The following is a 23,309-nucleotide window of genomic DNA, read 5'->3' on the forward strand; positions in this document are numbered from 1 at the left end:
GACTGCAAAGGCACATACATTGGATAATTTCCAACGGCACAGTATGACAATTAACTACTGTCCACTGGCTTCAGGAAACAATAGCGGTTTCAAAACTATGATTGGCTAGCCGCCGGTAACGGAATTATTACAATGAAAATGTGAAGAAAAAGATAGTAGCACTATTGAAGGCCTAGGTTCGAAAATGCTTGGTCCAGCTCTACAAATCAGATAATTGGTACAGATTTGGAGTCTCATAACGGACTAATACTCGTACTGCTCCACTGGATTGCTTATCGGCCTTCCAAATAAGTCATCAAAAAAAGATACCAATACCTGTTATGCAAAGTACGACTAATAGTATTCTTATGCACAAATCGTCCCACCTTAGCTGCGTATGCCAGCAGGTCATTAGATATTAATATGGAACTCTTGGTTGCTTCTTTGATTAGGTTTCTCCTTGTTTACGACAAACATTTTGGAGGGATGCAGTGGTTTGATCACCCTCCATTTTGATATTATTGCTTGCACCATGCTCCAGGAGATATATAAACGCTGCAAAATCTTCCTTTATCCCATTCCTGCTTCGAACATTTCCACAACTTTATCCCGGACCTACGTGCCTGGTGTGTTATTTGGTCTTCATAATGCTGCCCGTTCTCCAGTGTCTGCTTTCACAGACCTCTGAGCCCATCACAGAGCAAGTGCATTTAAACTCAGACTTAGTCATTTAGGTCAACATTAGATCATTCAGAAGTCATCAGGGAACTTCTGGAGTCTGAGCAGAGAGAACAGGCAGTCAATATTTTTGAAGCACCTACTTTTTCTTTTTCATTATAAAAATAATACAAAATGTTGAAATATTTTGGTTCCACCTCACGGTTGTGTCTTACAAGTCGGTGATTCCTAGATAATAATTTCAGTTTGGGGGCGTTAGGTTCGAAGCCTGCAATGTGGCAAAACGACAAGATGCCGTTTTCTGTTATTCAATTGCTGCATCAAACAATATCAACATCTGGTAGATGTTCAGTGACACCACAGAACAGCCAAGTCTTATGATGCTTTTCTCCTTTCCTCGTCCCTCACTCGCACTGCCCTCTCTGATTTCTTTCCCCCTCTTGCTGCTGTGTGTCAGTAAAGCCATGAGAGAATGGAGACATTTTTCTGCTGCATCTGCATTATGAGAGCTCAAACGCAGCTCAGGGACATGAGAGAGACTGAGCACAAGCACAAGTTGAACAGCAAGGCTATGCCAGCAGGAGGAATGAAGCACTGCAATATGGAAAGCATTGAGTCAGGCCAGTAAAATCCAGAGGAGCAATGTTTCAATTGTTTTGATTTTTTTATTTAGGCAATGGCAGGCCGTGCATTTCACTTATAGGCCTTCAGTGATTTTTAGTGAGGTGTCGTTCGTGAATAAACCTGCAAGGCCTGCAAGTCATCCAATGTGATTGTGGGCCTCTTGGTTGCTTCTCTGATTACTTGGTCTCCTTGTTTGGGCCAAGGTTTTAGAGGGACGCCTAAGTCTTGGTAGGTTTGCAGTGGTTTTATGTTCTCTCCATTTTGATGTTATTGCTCGCACAGTGTTTCTGGAGATGTGAAAATGTTGCAAAATATTATTTTATCCCATTAGTGCTTTGATCTTTTCCACATATTTCACCTAGACCTGCCGGTTGTGTTCTTTGATTTTTATAATGCTGTCATAACGCTTCATCCTGCTGTCCAGATACATTTGTTTGTCATTGACAGTCATTTAGGTCGACATTGGGTCATTCAGAAAACATCAGGGAACTAACTGAGTCAAAACCTTCGCTATGCACTTTATATGTGTTTTAGCTGCAGCAAATGTTTTATAGAAATAAAATAGTTGTTGAGGGTTGGATTGATTCAGACGTCGTACTGAAGGCCTAGGTGCGAAGTGCCAGGTCTCCACTGATTGCAGTAGTAGTGGTCATTGCAGTAGTAGTAGTACTGCTGGAGGTAGTAGTGTAGTGGTAGCCTTAATGCAGTAGTAATCATGGTAGTGCTAGCATTATTTAGCAGAAAACTAGTAATAGTGGTGGTAGTAGCAACAGTAATAGTAGTAAAAGCAGTAGTAGTACACTTCATCGCTGTAAGATTAAATAAAAAATGCATTTTTTTTTCTCAAATGACATAAATATTTGAAGTGACCTAAATAATGGCAAATGTCACCCCTACTGCACACAGTTGACCACACCTTCTGCACACACTATACATTAATCTATCAAATCATATACCGGTATAATCACAGCTGCTGAATTTGATCCTGCATCCTCCCCTATGGGTAGAATAAGATATCCTTCGGAAAATATTAGCCTATTGCAAAAGGTCTAAGTACAGGACAGATATTGGCGTATTAGACTTAACATGCCAAACTGAGGCCTAACTTCACTCCGCCTCAGTGTTATTTTGGGATAAAATAGATGCTCATTCCGATTCACTCTTCTTTTCTCTCCCTTCAAACACGATAGTGTTTTTTTTCTGTTTTGTTTTTTTCCAATCGTCTTTGTATCTGGTACTAAAGTGAGATAGTGGTATCCGATAAGAACCAGAGCCATCCCTTCAAGCTACGGCTGACATTAATGGAGTGTACAAGGGAGAAGAAAAGTCACTCAGCAAGAAATGACAGTCTCCCACATGACGCATGTTTTTAACCAAATAAGGCTACAATGATGAAAGGTTTTCTCAAACAGAGTATTTTTTCCATTTAAGCACAGAAGGTGTGGTGTTCCTCCCCACAATTATGCAAATATGTTGTAAATTATTCCACGTGCCTGGGGACTCCAGAAATTCAGTCTCAAGGTTGACTCATCTGGCTTGTTTACTGTAGAGTTGTGATGTTGTTGAAGGAACACAACACTTTCCAAATGGAAAATCCCATTAACACGACATGTGAAGCAGTTCTAAAACATACAGCAAATGCAGTGAACAGCAATTGCATACCGCTCATTTCTGCTTGGAGGATGGCCATTGTGGCTTTTTGTTTGTGTTTTTTTGCCACGTTTGTCGCTGCTAGTGTATTTCTGTCTGCCTAGCTCCCCGTTAGTGTTGGGGTTGCTGAGAGAGCTTTCTTGCTTCGTTTACTCCCGGTGGTCACGTCGTTGCTAATGGCGACTAGCCTGGCGTTAGCACGGGTTCTATTCATTCGTTCCCTGACGGCTTTATGTTTATCACCGTACCAGTTGCCACTTTCATTGTTTGTAGCCCCCACAGTTTGCAGTTCTTTGCCAGTTTTTGGCTACTTACCCTATTTTGTACCATTACTGTATCCGGCTGCGATACGCTGAGGCATTCTCCGCAAAAACAACAACAACAAAAAACAAAAAAACAACCAATACCTAAAACACTCATAAAGTCTTTGACTATTTAACACACAATACAATATGGCGACTAGCTTGCTAGCACGCTAGTGTTCCTCTAATGACGTCACAGCTCAGATGACAAATACAGGAATGCTGTCTTAAAAATGCATTATCTTGGAACATACTGGAATTGGAACATACCGATGAATACATTTTGTGCAAAAACTATTTCCTCAAATGTTGTCTGTTTAAGAATTTGGGAATGCCTTCAACAATTTTTTGAAATATCCTGTTTTAGGAGGGCCAGGAGCTAATCCAGGAGAAGCCAGAGCTTCGCAGTGTGGTGCAGCAGAAGCTAGAAGAGATTCGGGAGTGTTGGTCGGACTTGGAGACCACAACTAAAGCCAAAGCTCGCCAGCTCTTTGAGAACAACAAGCCGGAGCCGACGGTGAAAAGCTATTCAGATCTGGATAACCAGCTGTCGCACTTGGAACAGCAGCCGCCACAACTGGAGCAGGCGCATCATCTGCCCACGTTCAATGAGCAGCTCAAGAAATTCCAAGTAAATTCATTTTCTATCTATTTCTCAATCAATCTTGCTCTCTCTCTCCCCCTCTCTCTCTCTCTCTCTCTCTCTCTCTCTTTCTCTCTCTCTCACACTCTCTCTCTTTCTCTCTCTCCCCCCTTTTTGCTCTATTTCTCTCCCTCCTTCTCTCTCTCTCCTTTTTGGTCTTCTTCTCTCCCCCTTTCTCTCTCTCTTTCTCTCTCTCTCTCTTTTTCTCCCTTATACTTTTTCTATCTCTCCCCTACTCTGTACTTTCTCTATTTGTTTATCTTTTGATTTATTTTTCTCTTTATCGGTCTTTCGCGGTCTTTCTATTTTTCTTTCATTCTCTCTCTCTATCTTTCTCTCTCTCTTTCTCTCCTTTTGGTTGTTTTTTAAAGAAACTGGAAATTGAAAAAGTTATGTGCGAACACAATGTAGGTTCGTTCAATCTGTTTTATGTTTGTGCACAACATAGATTGCAACATTATTGCCACGGAGGCCATCACTGGCAGAAAATGGGCGGGGCGACATTTTAGCCAATCAGACTGCAGACCACAATGCGAAATCTGCAAAGTAGCGATACAACAAGGGATAACTTTTACTACTGTACAATTTTGTTAAAAAATGACTATGCTTTTGTATCCATTTGCATAGGCTATGGAAACTCAGTTCGGAGATATTTACAAAGATGTGGAGGAACTGGGAAACTTGCAAGGGGGTTTCCTCCCCCAGGAAGGTTTGATGGCTAGTGAGAGTGGTGGGCAGTCAGGCATGGTAGAGACCCGCATCGTTCGCCTCATTGAACCCTTGAAAGAGAGACGCCGCATCCTGCTAGCTTCCAAAGAGATGCACCAGGTTGCTCAAGACCTGGAGGATGAAATGGTGAGCTTGTTATCATTTGAAATCCAGTATGTGATAACATTCAATAATCTCATTTTGATGATATAATAGCTGTGGATTCAAGAGAGGCTTCCCCTGGCATCATGTAAAGAATATGGGAATAATCTTCAAAGTGTGCAGCAGCATGTAAAAAAGAACCAGGTAAGTACAGCAAAAGTACATTTCGAACAAAACCCTTCTTAAAGGGACAGTGTGTGTTATTTAACTTCTTCTAGTGAAAAAAAAACATTCAATAAAATGTTTGTATTGATTTCAACATTGAAAAAAATACACAAACTCATGAAATGAGAAATTTGCATTTATTTTAAATAGCATCAGCATCGCTTAAAGGGAGCTGATATAATTGTCGCCATGCCACTGCTACTGGTATCAATTTAACTCCCTCCCCTCGAAAATGTTACAGATATGCGTAAGGCAAGAGTCCAGTTGCCACTTTTTGTGGATTCTTTTTTTGTCAACAAAAGCAGCAACTTCCTCCCACTTGGCCAGCACTTCTTATGTCCTTCGTAGACATGAGCTTCTTTGGTCCGTCCTCCTTTTTGCTGTTTTTTTTTTTGCAGATATAAAATCCTTCGGAAGCGGAGGGCCGCATAAATTCTTCCGCGGCTTTGTAATCGGCACTCGCTGCTCTCTCCGATATGTACTCCCTTGGCCTGGTCAATCACACGAACACAGCGCTCGTGTCTTCTATTATTTCTCGCTTCGTTTCAATTGTTCTCATTTTCCTTTTTTTCTCAGACACCTTACCCTTTCCCTTTCTGGAACTCATAGCTATGGTCACAAAAAGTTTATATAAAATGCGATTAAACAAATGCGGTCAAAATGAACCTGGTACTCTGCAGGTATAACAAAGGGCGCGGAATCAGGTGTCTGATTTTTGGAGGCGCATGGGCAAACTGGACCGATCTGATGGCAGTGAGTGGTCTCCAGCTGTCTCTAGTGGTAGCCTCTGGGACTACTCATGATCTGGATTTTCCCACGTAAAACGAGCAACATTTTATTGAAAAAACAAAAACAAAACTCATGTATCGAAATTCTCGTGTGTGGCCAGTTTACAAAGGTACCACTGTACTTGTGCTGTGATTAACCCGAGATTTGTTCTTTTAGACACTCCAGAGGGAGCTGGCAGGTCGACGGACTCGTGTTGAGGAGGTTCTGGACAGGGCAGGAATCATTGCCTCACTACGCACCCCCGAAGTGGAGTTTGTGCGCGAAGGGGCCGGCCATGTCCGACAGCTGTGGGAAGTGCTGCAATTGGAGCTGGAGAGGAGATCTGTGATGCTGGATGCAGCGCTGCAAGCTCAACAATACTACAGCGAGGCCGCCAAAGTGGAGTCCTGGTTGTCGGGTCAAAAACTCCAGCAGGCCAATGATGAAAAAGGCACGGTATGGACAACGCCGGCCATCACTTCGTTCTAAATAACTCCCTTCCAATGCAAAAAAAAAATCACCTTTTTTCATTTTTGATAGGACGAGGCGAGCACCTTGCAATTGTTAAAGACTCATCTGGCTCTGGAGCAAACGGTCGAAACATATGCAGAGACTGTGGGCATGCTGTCCCAGCAATGCCAGCAGCTGCTAGAGCTTGGACACCCAGAGAGGTGTGACATGACTCATCCTTTGACTTTCTGTCTGCTGACCGAGTTGAGATTTTCTGTGCAAATGGCACATTGGTATCAAGTTCAGATTCAGATTACATTATTCATGCTTAACAGGACACTATGCCTAATCATATCCAGTCAAAGAAATGCTGAAACAGCAAAGACAAAAGGGAAAGGCTGGCGGATCATCTTTTGGTACTGGTGGCTGAAGGTTCACGATATACACCAAAGGACATGACGCATAGCAGACTCTGTAGACATTCACGGCCTCACATAGGACACCTTTTTTACGGCCAAAATCAAATACTTTTTAAGGACTTTCAAAGACAATTTTCTGTTTTTTTCTGGTACCATTTTAAAGAAAAAAAATCTTGTGTGAATCATGCATTTTTCAGAGCCAAAAATACATCTGAGATTTACATATTTATTTTTGAGACAAATCTCTCCAAATATAGGTGTTGGGTAAAATGACAGTAATATTTATCTTACTTTTTTTTGCTGGAAGTCATTTCCACTATAATTTAACACTGAGAAACATTACCCTAATTATTTGAACGACGTCCATATTTGAATATTAATCCTAGCACTGATACACATTTCATAGTGGCCTGTTAGACACGACCTGTAAGGGGCGATAATGCTTCATAGGACATTGCCGTACAAACTAATACCAACTGCAGTTAATAATGAAGGAATTAGAAATGCAATGGCAATGCAAAACCACCAGAGAACAGTGTCTGTGTCATCTTTAAGCAGACTTGTTGAGAAATAAGGCTAACATTTCAAGCATTTACAAACACTTCACCCAAAATTTAAGCACTTTGCAGTCCTGAAAACATTACATTAAAAGTCAAGCATTTTCAAGGATTTCAAGCACCCATGCGAACCCTGCTCTTAGTCCGGTGTTGCAGTTTTAAAACAGAAAAGAATAGAATAGTCTTGATTGTCATTGATAACATGGTGAAACGTTGTATGCAATGAGATTAGACATAGCACTCCAGTGTAAAAATGTAATAAAGGATAAAAAGAATAGAATAATGTGCGGAAGAACAACTTAATGCTTAGAGACATATTGAAACTGCAGCTCATTAAGGATTTGTCTTTTGTGCCACATGAGTTTGGCACATGTGCCTTAAACCACTGAACCCTGCCTGATCTTATTCTAAAGCATATGTGTCTTAAGTACTTAATACTATGGTATTTTTTATTAGTGTAATCTGTTTTTCCTCAGTGAGCAGATCACAAAGCAGCAGTCGCACATAGACAGACTCTATGTGTCTTTGAAGGATATGCTGGAGCACAGAAAAATCAAGCTAGAACAGCAGTATTGGCTGTATCAACTCAACAAGGACGTTGAGGAATTAGAAAAGTGGATCAGTGAACGCGAGGCTGTGGCCAGTTCGACTGATCTTGGCCAAGACCTGGAACATGTGACAGTAAGTATTTGGATCAACTGGGATCTTCCAGAAATTCTTCTTATAACCGGGATCATCTTGAATGCATGAGGATTTTATTTTTTTTATTTTTTTTTTGCATAGAAGAAGAAAAGGAAAGGGCATTAGTGCCACTCTGGAAGTTCAGTATACGAAGTCATCTCCTCTTATTTTCAACACAAATGAGTCAATGCTATCTACATGGTGCCTGATTCCATACTGAGTACTGACACCAAAAAATATTGCGTTATTCTGAGGGTAAACTTCTTCAAAAAGTAGCAAAAATAACGCTGTAGCGCACAATGTAGAAATGACAATACAGTTACTACATTGTGTTAATAACGCATTAGAGTACTCGTTACCAAGAAAAGTGATAGTGTTACAGGAATGCGTTCCTTTGTAGCTCGTAAGTCCAAACCCTGACCATTTTGTGCAATTGTTCAATCCATTGTATTGGGTTGTTGTTAGCTACAAACCAAATTAAGACTTTCCCTGAGACATTTTTGACCAAATTTGGAATGTAAAGTGAAAAGCCTCGTGCAACCAGTGTACGTGCATACTCCGTAACTAAATCAAGCTCTGCCACCTTTCAGGAGCACAGCAAAGTTTGTACGTGTTTTTGACATTTTAATATCATCAGTTCATATACACTATTTTTTGTATCAAGAAGAAAAAAACATTTGAAACCTCCTTTTAATTTTAAACATTTACTGTAGGGTGTAAAATGTAGCCAGGTTCCTCTACTGTCTTGGGCAGAGCATATATGGCAAAGCATCTTCGGCATAGGTTTGTATAAGAGAGTTCTTACACCAAACTGGCACATCATTTGCATAGAGCAAAAAAGAAGGGAAGCAGGTTTAAGGCTTGGTCCTGAGTACAAAAGGTATGGTGATTTGAAACCCTTGAGTAGGGCTAACTGTTTACTGAAGATAAGATTAGATTTATTTCTGCTTGAAAGTGTTCCCGAGAAAAGTTAATCTTGCTAAAGAAACGGTCAACAATGAGTATGTTAACATGCAGGGAATAGTCGGGCTGGGATGAGAATTCTGTTTTTTGTTGCGATTCCAATGAACCGCTCATAGTACTAGTGAAAAAACAGTGAACATGCTGTTTACGAACAATCCAAATGAAAGGGGAAAGAACAAGCAATATCATTAATGCAATTAGGCGACATTAGATGAAGGATAGCCAAAATCAGTGGCTCAGTTCTGAGGTCTCAGGTCGATTACAGCTCTCACCTCTTTGTGCAGAGTTTCTATGTTCTTTGAGTTCCTGCGCGGGTTTTTTCCAGACACTCCAGTTTCCTACCACACTCAACATAAATGCAATGTTGATTGGCGTCTCCTAATTGTCTTTACAAATTAATTCATCTGTGAATGGTTATATGTCTATATGTGCCTTGCATTGGCTGGCCATCAGTCCTGGGTGTTTTTCGCCTGCCCTGGATGTGCTCCAGCACTGTGAATAGCCTATTGTGGTTAAGCAGTTGGGAAAATTAATAAATAATTCATGAATTGCTCCTTATTAAAGATCTTTTTTTTCCTATTTTGCAACTTTCAGGACTACATAATCTATAACAAAAAACATTCTCAGCACCCCATCCCTACTTATGTTTTCAGCATGCATTACATTTTTCACAACCTTTACTGCTTTTTAGATGCTTCAAGACAAGTTCACCAAATTTGCCTCAGAAACAAACAGCATTGGACATCAGCGGATGGAGCAGATGAATAAAATGGTGAATGAGATGATCGACTGCGGCCATTCTGATGCAGCCACTATCGCCGAGTGGAAGGATGGACTCAACGAGTCCTGGGCCGACCTACTGGAGTTGATAGAGACCCGCAGGCAGATGTTGGCAGCATCCCACCAGCTCCACAAGTTCTTCACTGACTGCAAAGAAGTGTGTTTCAGAGTTTTTCACACTCTTTTGTTTCGGGGGTTGTTTACCCAGCTCGTATTCTAAAAATTGTTATGTAAACGACTGTCTGGTGTTGTAGGTTTTAGCTCAGATTGCAGGAAAGACGAAACAGCTGCCAGAGGTGCGGGCGTGCCAAGCCAATATTACCAATCCAGCTACCCTGCAGAGACTTATGCACTCATATGAGCATGCCCTTCAACTGTTGGTTACACAGGCAAGTCATGAAACCTTGTATGTATCCTCCAGTAACCTAACATACTGTAATTTATAGTTTGCTACCTCATCCCATAATTCAGCCAAATATTTGGCTACAATGTCATCATCACAACCTATCTTGGTTCAGGTACGACAACTACAGGAGAATGCCGCACAGCTGCGTACGATTTATGCCGGTGAGAAAGCTGAGGCCATCATGGTGAAAGAGCACGAAGTGATAGACGCTTGGAAGGAGCTTTTGAGCTCCTGTGAGGCCAGCCGCGTCCAGGTGACATCGGTGACGGACAAGGTGCAGTTTTTCTCGATGGTGCGCGAACATCTCATGTGGATGGAAGGCATTATGGGCCAGATTGGATGGGATGAGCCCAGGTAAGATGTCATCTATTTGCAGTTGATGGGTTACCTTGACCTAATTTGCAACCAGTGGCATGTACCGCTAGCCACTGGGTGGTGCTTGAGCTCCCATTGCCCTTCTGCCCTCACTGTGACAATAAAATGATACACACAGGGCAGCTAAAGAATCTCTTATATTTTCTTTTGTAAATAACACATACTGGAATGTATTTTTTTCAGGGATTTGACTGCACTAGAAATCATGATGAAACAACACCATGAGCTGAAAGTCAAAATTGATGGCCGTAGCAAAACCATCCAACAGTGTGCAGATCTCGGCAAAATCCTCATAGCTGCTGGCAACCATGCATCCGAGGAGGTAGACCAAACAAATAAATTACTTCAAAATAACATAAGAAAAACTATACATGTGACATAAGTTTGTCTAGAGATTGAATCTTCATCTTATGTTTCATAACGCTGTATGACCCGAAATGCGACCAGTCATGTCCCCTAGGGGATTACGGCACAGCCTAAATTTTGGTCAACGCAGTCTTGACAGCTACTGCTGCCAGTGACACAGTGATCAAAACGACAGAGCTGACATCATTTGAGCTGCTAAAAAGCTTGTGATGGAGGTGTGGGCTTGGTCACTGGTTCTCACTTGGTCTCGTCAGGCCCTCATTACTCACTCTTGGTTCACGTCCTATCCGTTTCAAATTTTTCATGAGAGAATGCCCATTTCCTGGGTTGTACAAATTATATTGTTTTTAAAGATCAAGGAGAAGGACGGGAAAATAATAAAACCTCAGAGACTGTAAAATATATATCGTCATTCAAACTATGCGAACAGATCCAAATTGATTAAAAATGATTGTCATAATGGTGTAAGGTATAACTGTTTATATGATTGATAGATGAAGCGTCCATTGTTATTTTGGGGACAGGTCTCTTCATATGTCTCTGGCTACAACCTGTCATCCTTTTTTTATTTTCAGGTTATTTGTTCATTTTGTGATGTGACATTTTTGCAACGTGATTGAAAAGAATAAATAAATGAGACAAAAATATGTTATCTATGTTCCATGGCTGCAGATTAAGGAGAGGTTGGATGCCCTACTGGACAAGCAGAAGGATCTTGTTGAGAAATGGGAAAAAAACCAGGAACGATTGAAAAGCAGTGAGTAATTTAAGCCTTGATACAATGTAATCCTTTTTTTACATTGTTGGAAGGAACTGGACATATACACATGGATCATAATGTTAGTCTGTGGTTAACGGGTTAACTGGGGGTTTTCTCAGAGCAAGAACGATTCCAGTTCACCCAGGAAACGGTGAGGGCAGAAGCTTGGCTGAAGGCCAAAGAGCCTCCGATCACCTCCAAACAACCGGAAGAGGGGCAGACCAGGGCCCAAACTGATGAGGTTGAGCAGCTCATCCTTCGCCATGAAGCATTCCGCAAGGCTGCCGTAACTTGGAAAGAACGTTTCAGCTCTCTCCGCCAGCTTTCCGCTGTAAGCTCGACAGTAGCAAAATTTCAGTTTTGATTTCCCCCTCCTAAATGTTGATGGATTGGTGTTGATAGGTAGGCATTAGAGACAGTTTGATGCGAGAAATTCTCAAAGTATAGTATAAGGACTAGTAGAGGTCTTTAGAGTCCTGGTTGAGGTAATCATTGCTTAAGTTTAATGTACCTTTAAATGTAGTGGTAATGTAAAATGATTAAATGTTAGGATATCTTAGATTGAAAGTGAAAGCACATTTTAGGAATAAAACCAATATTTTTGATCAACTCTTTATGTGGTACTGTATTTCATATTTTAGTCATTGGGTATGTTTACATACAGGCTATTATCCGATTGGAAAACGAATATAAACATTATTCTGATTACGTAAAGCCACATGAAAGGGCATGACAATCCAATCAGTCTTAATCCAACTGCAATGGTTGGGTTTGTCCTTCATTTTAAGTTTACTTGTGCATCTTTACTAATTTGCGTAATCCGATTGCTTGTTCACACAGTTTACTTTCCCCAAATACATTCATGCCCCAAAGACTGGGATTTGTCCCACTGCATTGTGGGACTTGTGGTACAGGGACAAAGAAAACACGCACACTCTATCTTACTCACTACTGAGTTGACTTTAAGCACCCCTCTAGTACTAGGATCCCGATGAAAGAGACACTGGTCTACTTTAGACCATCTGTTTGCATCTCAATAGCTGAAATGTTTTTTTTGTCGCATTCCTGCCCAAAAAATAAATGTATACCGGATTTTGTAAGGGCATTGCACAAATGCGTCTTTTGTTTTAAGTTTTCCATAGTAAGTGAGGAATTTGAAATTATTTTTCAGGTCGAGAAGAAAAAAGAGGACGACAAAAAGACACCGCTCTCTAGTCGAAGGATGTTCCCGTTATCCTGTCTGACTCCGACTAGTCCCGCTTTCAGTTCAACTCCATCATTCATGAGGCAGATGGTACACGCCCAAATAGAACCCTCTCCCTTTCAGACAAGCACGGAACCAGCTGCCACTCCAGCAGCCCAAACATTTGCGGCGCCGCTCGCCAGCTACAACCCCGTTATAAATGGATCAGGCTACCAAGGGCTCGAGTCACAAAGTGGCGGGAGATTGGTGAGCAAATCCTATCTGGGGACCAACCACCAGGCCATCGGAGGTGGTAGTAACTCGGCTTTTTCGGCTCTGTTCCACTGTGGGGGACAGGATGCTTCGACTTACCCTGGGATAAACAATCAAACAACTAATAGCGCAGAGACCTCTGGATACCTTGGATTGTCAGGAGGTTGCATTGGCGGCTCTGGATATGCCATGCAATCCCATCCAGGAACGGGCAGGTTAGGAAGTTCAGGCAACCTAGCACAGGAGCACAGCACCGGTGCAATTGGAAACCCTGGGTCTATTCACCAACAGAATATGGGAAGTGCTGGCTATTTGACACAACAAAATATGGGCAGCTCCGGTTACTTGACACAAACTCAAAACATGGGGAGTTCAGGGTTCTTGGGACAGCAGCCCAATTTAGGGAGTTCTGGATATTTGGCCCCACACCAAAATTTGGGGAGTTCGGGATATCTAGCTCAGAATTATCACGGAAGTGGAGGAATGGGTAGCTCTGGCTATCTTGTACAAAACCATTACAGCAGTGGAAGTCTAGGCAGTTCAGGGTACTTAGCACCTAGTGGTGGCATCATGGACCCAAAAATGGCATATGCTTGGCAACACTTGAAGGCAGACTTCATGCAACCCGGGATTAATCACATCCACAAGGCAGTGAACCCCCTACTAGAGGCCAGTAGAGCACAGCGGGAACAGTATGGTGACATCCCCATGGCAGACACGATGGGCCCAGAATCAGGACTGGACCTTCTCCATGGTCGTCTCCAGAGGGACCCCCGAGGCAGTCGCTCTGACCCTCAGATGGACCACCTGCGAAGAGAGAGGGAATACAAACTGGGCCGACAAACGTCAAGTGAACAGGAGATCCAAGCCAGGCTAAACGAGCTCCCGATGATCGTGCGCCAGGAGCGGTATCGGAGACGCTTGGAGAGGCAGTCATCCAGTGAACAGGAAGGGAGTGGCAAGCAGAGGTTGCAACGACAAGACTCCAGTGACCTGGAAGGGTCTGTTAAAGATGGCTCTGACAAACGCTCGGGGTAAGTTAGCCGGTCAAACCGGTGACAATAAGAACAATAGAGTTCTTATGTTAACATGTGAAATTTCCTCGTCACATTTACATCTACTACTCAAAGAATGACAGAAAGTCGGTCTTAACCTACAGTAAACAGTTCGTACATCCCTTAGACACCTGAGAATTCAGGGCAACACTTCCCGTGGTGTGTCTTGGTCAAGTACAGACTGGCAGCGCCCATCCCTCTCCATGTCTGTGTTTCGGGTCTGGGTTTGCTCCCCCACATTAAACAGATCGCACTGGTAATGTTGGTCACGGGTAGCAGAAGAAGCCTCCTAAACTTATTCAGATACAGGATCTTCTGATACCAGATTCTAAATCACTGGAGAAAAAAAATCTCTCTTCCTGAAATTGAGAGTAGAACTGTTTTGTTCACATTCACATCGTACGAATTTGTAACAATATTGTATATTCACATCGTACATATTTGCTTACGTGACATATTAAAGGCTCTTTGTCCGTTTGAGGATTTTGAATTTTGTACGTTTTTGAATCTATATTTAAACTTTTTGTGTATTCATTTTGAACTGGCATGTCCCTAGTACATATTAACCAGGAGTCATAAATGATATCCCCCTAAGAAAACCACCATAGCCCTTGGGGAGGTTCTGAAAATAGCTCATTATGATGTCCAGGAAAACTATATTTCTAACTGGCGTGATGAATCATTGTAATTGACAGTGTCGAAAAATACATGATCAATTCTTCACTTATACAAGGCAGATGTTTTAGTGGTTGACTGGATGTTTCAACAATACTTCTAACAATTACAACCTGGTAATAGACATCTCCTCCACTCTTCGGCACCCACCCGCAACTCTACTTGACCAGAAACATACGCATGACCTTAACTACAGATATACCATCTTTTCTGGGCTCTAAACTGAGACAAAAAATGCCACTGAATCAATTTCCGTAGTTTTGCTGAAGACACCCAGCTGTAAATTGCCATGTCCCTTGATGACACAAGCCTTATAGATACCCTTTTAAAATGAATTTTATATCATAAGTCATTGATGGCAAAAAACTTCCTACAGCTCGATCAGGACAAAACAGAGATCTTACTCATTGGTCCAGAAAGTCAGAGAGAGAGAAACCTTTATCAAAACTACAAGACTTTAGACCTTCAGATTGTGTTAAAAATATGGGTGCTAGTTTTCACTCTCATGTCAAAGTTATAACTGAAATTGGGTCTTATATCTCAAGAATATAGCCAGAGTCCGCCATTTTCCCTCTCAGCCAGACACGGATGCATGCTTTTATATCCTCTCGTTTAGGTCATTATAATGCCCTGCTCTCCAGTTTTCCCCAAAACAACATTGGCATTTGTGTTTAAGGATAGATTTGAAGGTGGTTCTACTAGTTTCTAAATGTCTGAACGGTCTTGGGCCATCCTATCTGTCTGATTTGCTTTTATGATATCAGCCTTAGCGGTGCCTGTGGACCTCTGGCAGCGGTTTGTTGACTGTTCCTAGTGTGAGGATCTGCACCTATAGTGAAGCAACATTCAGCCACTTTGGTCCTCATCTATGGAACAGTCTGCTGGAGGGCATCAGTTCATAGGGAACCCTTCAAATTTTAAGGAGGAGGCTCAGGACCGACTTTTTTAGTAGGGCGTTTAATTGATAATTCTTTATTGTTTTTCATTTGTTTAACTTCTAATTATTTACTGCAACATACTTGACATTTTATTTCACGTTTTTATGTTTTTGTTCTGCTCATGTTCATTTGTTATTATGAGGGGTGGGGGGAACACTGGTAGGGTTGTGGTTCAATAGCTGAAAATCCTGGAGTTATCTGCTGCCGTCTCTATTGGGTCCCTCCCTCTGGACCCTCTTCTCACATGGTTAGTCTGTGGCTTGCCATTATCATATTTTATTTCTGTTACTATTTATTCTGTTTTATTGTAGTTCAACCATTGAGTGTGTCTGTGTATTACGTGTTCTGTGGAGATAAAGGAGGAGATAACGGAGAGGATTTTATTGTCTTTTTGTACACAGAATGTTTTTATACAGCACTTTGTTTGGCAGCTATTTGTCTAAAAAGTGCTTTACAAATAATTTTGATTTCATTTGATCGAAAATGTGATCGCTTCGGCCATTTTCTCTCGCGGCAGGGACAAGAGGTCAACGATGGCAGAGATTGTAGAACAAGTACAGGAGAGAGAAGCAGCCCAAGTAAGTTTTCCCTCGCGGCAAACCAAACCAAAGCAGTGCGAAGCATCATGTCTTTTTCTTTTGCCTTCTCAGGCCCGAGGAGAGCCGTATCGGCCTCCGAGCAGCCTCTCGGCTCCGGTGACGCGTTTTGACGGTCGTCCTCGTGCTCGAGACCGACCCAAACCGAGAAGGAGGCCGCGTCCCAAGGAACCAGAAGAAACTCGACGCTCGCGGTCCGCTCCGGCTACCGGAGCACCGACTACGCCCCAACCGCCGTCGCACACAGCACATAACCAAGGGTTTCTGTATCGCAAAAGAGCCACCAGCTCGGATCTTGAAGCTCAGCAAAGAAGCCCTACCAGGTAGAAAACAGAATGATTACTTACAAACCATCTCATATTTGTCATTTGAGGTTTCCTTATGCTTTATTTTATTCTTTCCTATCTGTTTTTATCTTACTTTTATCTCACCTGCTACACATTTAGTTTCGAGGAATGGGGCCAGGGGGGAGTGCTCGACGGAGACGTCATGCTCCTCTGTGTAGTTTATTTTTTGCAAATGTATTTTTGTCAGTGTAACATAAAAACTGTGAAAGATAAAAAAAGGCCTGCTTCTAGTAAAGTCCAAACGCAAGCCCAAACTCCCAAAAATATGAAAAAATAAGAGCTAACTCGAGTGCTTCTAAGAAATGTGCAAGCAAATTTTGTGTTCTTCTAAAGAATACCAATATAGAATAGCAAATCATTTTAAGAGGAATATAGTGTGAACACAATCTAATAAGGAGATCTGCAGGTTCGAGGGCATTTTCCATTCAGGCCCCAGTGTTGTAAAATGCTCTGCCCTCTGAAATTCTATCTGTAACCTCGGTGGAACTGTTTAAATCTAGACTTAAAACACACTTAGATTCTATAGCTTATGAATGACCTACAGTATATCTCATTTTGACAATGTCTGTGCATTGTTTGTTTCCATTGCAACCTGGTCGTCCTCTTTACCTTTATCTATTTCATTTTATATCATATTTTCATTATTTAATATTTAATTTTAATTTTGTTGTTTGTTAATGCAATATCCATTGCAGCCTGGTCATCCTGGAAGGATGATTACCTCATGTGCGGTCCCTTCTCAAATTTTCCTCATGTTGAGGTTTTTGAGTTTTTTCCTTGCCCTCATGTAGGTTTTAGATCAGGGGATGGTGTAATAATAGTCTATAGTTTGATATAGTCTGTGGTCTGTGCAGCCCATTGAGACACCTTGTGATTAAGGGCTATACAAATAAACATGACTTGATTTGACTTGAATGGTAACAATAGAAGTGTGTCATTGGCATTTTAATGTTAATGAGAAAAAAGACAATCGTGAATCTTAAATCAGGTGTGCAAGGGCACATCGCCATTGATATTTTGCAGCAGAAAGCATGAATGCCAAATTCCCCAGACAGTTAGCGCCAGGTCTGCGTCGGGCTTGTAATGTAAAAAAATGGATATAAATTACTTCACTTTTATTGCTTGTTTAAGCTTGTGGATTTAAAGGTAATCTCAAATTCTTAAACATGCAAAAGGTATATATAGTACATGTTTTTTGCATAAAATATATGATCTTTATTAGTTTCTTCCAATTATATTCTGATTTCATGCATTTTAAAGTCAGCACGTCTTGTCTTGATGTCATAAGAGGAAAAAACAGTATCCTAGCAAGCGAGTCGCCATATTGTCTTATTTGTTAATTAGTCGAAGAGGTTACAAGTCAAAGTTTTGGTAGCTTTTGTGGGGAATGCATTAGGTCGCAGGTGGATGCAGTAATGGTACAAACAAAGGGTGTGCAGCCCAAATGGTGGCAAAACACAAGAAGAAAAAAAAAGCCACAGAGAACAGCTTTGCTAAATGTATGATAAAAGCTCTTTTAACATGGGTAAAACATCCATCCATCCATTATCTGCACCGCTTATTCTCAGTAGAGTCGCTGGGGTGCCGGGGCCAATCCCAGCTTTCTTCGGGCAGTGGACACCCTGAACTGATTGCCAGCCAGTTGCAGGGCACACATAGAGACAGACAACTCACTCACTTTCATAGTTAGGGACAATTTGGACCAGCCAATTAACCTGAAATGCATATTTTTGGAATGCAGGAGGAATACCATGCAAGCACAGGGAGAACATGCAAAATTTCGGTAGCTGGTTTTGTACACATGACCTCAGAACTGTGCCGCGGCGGGCTAACCACTCATTTACCGTGCCGCCCTGGGTAAAACATACTTAATAATCTTCTTTCAGCTTTTGAAAGACCCCTCAACGACGCACCACACCTTTAAATTTGTACAAAACACGCTTGTTAACCGTCCTGGCATGCAGGTACATATTATGTATATCTCTCTTGTGTTATTTTCAATCAGAGAGAAAGCATTGAAAAGCAAACACTTGGGAGCGCAAATTTCCTTCGGGTTGTGAAAACGTGAATGTGTTCAAAATGACATTATCCTGTGATTTATGTTATTTGGAGCCATCCACAGATTATACACAAAACATGCTTGGTACATTATTTGGGCATATAAACATCCATTGTAATTCATAATCGTAGATATATTCGTAAACCTGGTGTTTTTCAATGCGTTTCCCAGGATTTTGGTATTTTACAAGTCCCTTGTATGTGAAATAAAACATTTTCTTGAATGTTCAGGAGGGGTAAATAAATAGATGTTGATTTTCTGGTCCATAATAAATGGAATCAACATTTCAAAACTGAATATTGTAATTCCTTTGGTTGTCTCTTTGTGATGTTATAATTGGAATAATTGGAACATTTTGAGGGGTTGGGAGTCAGAGAATATTCTTAGATGATTGAGTTATCACACTTCATGTTTACGTCCAAATAATGTACACTGACATGAATTGTGTCCCAAAAAAAACGCATGATAAGAGGGTTAGTGAAGTTTCACTAGAAAACAGAAGCACTGCTAACCATTCTCAATATTCATTCATACGCTGACCAACCATAACGAGACATTTTCTTTGCGTTTGACCTGTCTGTGGTCAGGGACGGGGAGTAACAGAATACATGTAATGCCATTATGTAACTAGGATACGAAAAAATAAATGTATTCCGTTAGTTACAGAATAAATGACGTAATCAAATTGCAGGTGCATTTAGGATTATTTTGCAGGATGACATCTTTACTTAAAACTATATTTTGTATGCGTAATATGTCGATAGATGAATTGTCTATCATCATTTAAATTATTGGTGTGAGAGAGACAGAGAGGGATTACACATGACTTACGAAGGTCGTATCCATGCCTGTCAACCTGTACGGTTTTGCCATACAAAGTTCGTTTTTTATGCATTTTAAAAAAGAGTACGGTGTACAAGGAAATCTGTACGGAAAAACGCAAATTTGTCAATGATGGGTACAATCCGGTATACACCGACAGGGTTGGGTAGGGTTACCTTAACTTGATTACTTTCAATTACTTTTGGATTACTCCAATACCAAATATGCTAATAAAAGACAAAATAGACTAAATATGAATAAAATTATGACTCACAACACGTGATAAGCTTTCTCTCCTGGCTTTGATCTCTCTGATCTCCGGCAAAACTAACATAAAATGCGACAGAAACAAAATGAAAATAAATCCAAAAAGCTTGCCAACATCATTTTTGCCGTTCCATGTGTTACGTTACTCCCCAAGCCTGCACAAAATGTAGTAATTTTATTCATATTTAGTTGCTTTTGTCTTTTATTAGCATATTTGGTATTTGAGTAATCCAAAAGTAATTGAAAGTAATCAAGTTAAAGTAACCCTACCCAACCCTGTACACTGACTATCACGAAACGGCAAATCAATCAAGTCAAAGGATTTCGCTGCAGAAGCCTCTATTTCGGAATTGTTTTTTTCTGTGCAAACGAAGCAAGCGGTTTGATGCTACTGAGCGCATGCGTCTGCCGCCTGGGGTTTTCCCATCATGCATCATTCCGAAAAAAAAAGATAAATATGGTGTACGAATATTTTGTATTTTGTGCCAGAAAATACGACAGTTTGTACAGGCATGGAGCCGTGGAGGTTGACAGGTATGCGTATCTGTGGTACAGAATCCATAGACGGACACCTTATTCACTACTGCATGTTTGTCAGAATATGTTGCAGGCAGCAGCACTTTTCTTCTTGTCTGTATTTCATTTCTCCTTCATTTTTGTTGAATTGGCAAAAGCCTGCAGTTTCGTGAGGCTGCGAACGTGTGTGCGTATTTGGCGCTGGGTAGCGCAGTTGAACGCTAGAGATGCGTTCAGACAAGACATCGAAGACTTTGTTGGAAATTTAAAAAACAATGTTTAAAACAACATTTAGATCTTAATGTTGTCTTGATATAAAACAAAACAGAGAATATGGTCTGCATTTTTAAAGCGCTTTTCAAGTCAATGAAGACCTCCCCAAGCGCTTTACACTTTTCCCTTTTACACACTAACTAACCGATAGCAGCGTCAACCGTGCAAAGCAACTACCTGCTATCGGGGGCATTAGGGATTCAGTGTCTTGCCCAAGGACACTTCGACATAAAAAATGGAAGAACCGGGAATTGAACATGCAACCTTTTGATCCCAAATTGAGTGCTCTACCTCATGAGCTAATGCCTAGTATATCTAGTTTGACAGACTTTCAGAATATGAAAGAGAAATATTTATATTTGCTTAATAAACTATACTATGGGGCGGCACGGCAAATGAGTGGTTAGCGTGTCCGCAGCACAGTTCTGAGGTCATTGGATAGAACCTTCCTGTGTGGAGTTTGCATGTTCTCCCCGTGTTTGCGTGGGTTTCCTCCGGGCAAACAGGTTTCCTCCCACATTCCAAAAACATGCATGTCAGGTTCATCGGCCGGTCTGAATTGTCCCTAAGTGTGAATGGGAGAGTGAGTTGTCTGTCCCTGTGTGCCCTGCGACTGGTTCAGAGTGTCCCCTGCCCACTGCCGAACATAGCTGGAATGGGCTCCAGCACCCCCGCGACCCTACTGAGGATAATCGGTACAGCTAATGTATGGAATGGATGGAACTATACTATGTGGTTAAAATTTGAGCACTTTTTAGTAGGACCCCCGAGCAACTACCTGACCTTGGTTTCCGCCAATTATTTTTCAAGGTTGCATTGTTCATTAATATAAAATTAAATTTAGTCATTTTATTTCTATTGTATATTTTTGTTTTGGACTATTCCATAAGTAACCGATAGTATTCCAGTTACACAAATTCAATATTCTGTTTATGTTACTGATTCCATTTTTCAACAGGTAATTAGTAATTGTAGCAGATTACATTTTAAAGTAACCCTCCCAACCCTGTTTGTGGTCCTTTTTCCAGCAAATCTTGGGTAAATGTATATTGCGTGCTGAAAGAGGGCAAACTCACCTTCTACAAGGACGCTCGGAACCACAACACAACCTACAACGGCGAGCCATCTGTGGACCTCTCCACCTGCTCTTTCGACCCTTCTTTGGGATACAAAAAGAAGAAGAATGTCTTCGTTCTTCAGTAAGACCCATTGCATAATCATAAATGCTGGTACATGATGTAATATTTGACCACAAGATGGCACTGTAATGTCTAATGCCAATGAAAACCAGTGCAAAATGATCACAGTGTAGCTGCAAGATGCCATACAAAAAGTATTTATGGATTCTGCTATGTAAAAGAAATACTCATTCCTCAACCTATGAATATTTATAAATATCATACATTGGTATGATAGTTGATGCGTTTTTGCCTGTTAGTCAAATATATGTTTTTTACAGATTTTCTTTTGTACCACTGGGAGGCACTACATATCACACATTGTCCCTTTAATGCACATGTTGATAAGAAATATGCAAAAGAATTGCGTTTTCCCTGAAAAATGCTAAATGTGTGTTATTTAGGGCCCCCTAGTGGTTACAAAAAAAGGCCTCTCATTAAAAAAGAAACCATAGCAAAAATACACCGAATATCATATAAATTTGTGTTTTTCAAATACTTGTAGGTCAGGATATTTGTATTTATTTGACATCACGTGAGCCTCACCAAGGGAAATGACATATTTGTCCGCCATCTTGCTGCTACGAGTACCCAAAAAGACGACATACCTTTTTTCTTTCTCCATGTATTTGTTTGTTTATTGGTTTCTCTTTCTTTCTTTTTCTTTTCTATTTCATCATTTTTCTTTTCTTTCTTTTTCCTTTGTGTTCTCAGCAAAAGGCCTGGCAAAAAATGAGAATAAAATGGTCCGGTTTAGTCACTCTGACTTTTGGTGGTTTGTAATCTTCCTTGTGTATTGTAGCAGTCGTTTTCGGGTGCGTTGTTCGTTGGGGTTGTCCATCGATTCGATAATGACCATCTTCTTTTATTTGTGAGTCTGCTGATGTTTGAACAGTCCGATCCTGGATTGTGGTCGGAGACTCAGGTAAAAGAGGATACCTGCGCAATGACGGTTTTTAAAGTGGCGTAAGGGGTGCGCTTTCCCCAACGCCACTATCTTGATTGTAAAGAAGATGGTTCCAGTGGCAAGGGCGACCCTAGACGACCGGCATCTTTCTACAACTGCAGGCGGCTAACGGGATCCAGGTCTGTAGGAAACCGCCTCAAAGCGTGCCGCCACCAGCTTTTGGGATCACTCTTAGTCTGGACTCTACCCTTCGACCTGTTCGGCTTGGGTAACCCTACCAGGAGTACGAGACTCCCGCCGACATAGCTCTAGGGGTCATGGAGACGCGCAAAGTGCCCCACCACGATAAGGTGGTGATCATTTTTTTTTCGGGTGCACTACACAATACAGCGACATCTAGTGGTCAAATATTACGCTTTGTCCCTTTAAATCAACTTTCTGTTCAGCAAGAGTAACTAACCATTTTCTTTTTTCTCTCAGACTCAACGATGGAAATAATTTATTAGTATTCCATGCAAAAGATGAGGTAAGAGCAATCGTTAAATTTGAAACATCTAAAAAGATTCCCTGCTCTCTCTGTCATTCGTTAATCGAAAGTCCAATATTGATGATTCTCCCCCTTTTTTTTTGCAAATAATCAGCAAAATACTCAATTTGGCTCGGGGGCCGGATTTAGACTTCATGTTTTCAGGTAGATCAGATCAGTAAAAGAACGTCAAAGCCAAATATTTAGCTCTGTTTTTCAGTACTATGCTTTATCATTTACCCTACATTAATAGCCTAC

General features: G+C 41.2%; 1 protein-coding gene across 1 annotated transcript in view; it reads left to right on the forward strand.

Annotated features, from left to right (window-relative positions):
• sptbn4a (spectrin, beta, non-erythrocytic 4a) overlaps nt 1-23,309 on the forward strand; it is a 39,652-nt gene that overhangs the window by 10,982 nt on the left and 5,361 nt on the right. Inside the window, exons 2-18 of the mRNA XM_088320955.1 lie at nt 3,601-3,864; nt 4,504-4,731; nt 4,801-4,890; nt 5,857-6,135; nt 6,220-6,350; nt 7,582-7,786; nt 9,441-9,686; nt 9,784-9,918; nt 10,048-10,289; nt 10,494-10,632; nt 11,349-11,433; nt 11,556-11,767; nt 12,608-13,926; nt 16,078-16,138; nt 16,211-16,479; nt 21,469-21,639; nt 23,006-23,051. Coding sequence (XP_088177081.1) covers nt 3,601-3,864; nt 4,504-4,731; nt 4,801-4,890; nt 5,857-6,135; nt 6,220-6,350; nt 7,582-7,786; nt 9,441-9,686; nt 9,784-9,918; nt 10,048-10,289; nt 10,494-10,632; nt 11,349-11,433; nt 11,556-11,767; nt 12,608-13,926; nt 16,078-16,138; nt 16,211-16,479; nt 21,469-21,639; nt 23,006-23,051 — 4,122 coding nt within the window. The remainder of the gene's footprint in view (nt 1-3,600; nt 3,865-4,503; nt 4,732-4,800; nt 4,891-5,856; nt 6,136-6,219; nt 6,351-7,581; nt 7,787-9,440; nt 9,687-9,783; nt 9,919-10,047; nt 10,290-10,493; nt 10,633-11,348; nt 11,434-11,555; nt 11,768-12,607; nt 13,927-16,077; nt 16,139-16,210; nt 16,480-21,468; nt 21,640-23,005; nt 23,052-23,309) is intronic.

The sequence above is a fragment of the Urocampus carinirostris genome, chromosome 17 (assembly GCF_059441175.1).
Source record: "Urocampus carinirostris isolate Australia breed hairy pipefish chromosome 17, RoL_Ucar_1.0, whole genome shotgun sequence".
Taxonomy (NCBI): domain Eukaryota; kingdom Metazoa; phylum Chordata; class Actinopteri; order Syngnathiformes; family Syngnathidae; genus Urocampus; species Urocampus carinirostris.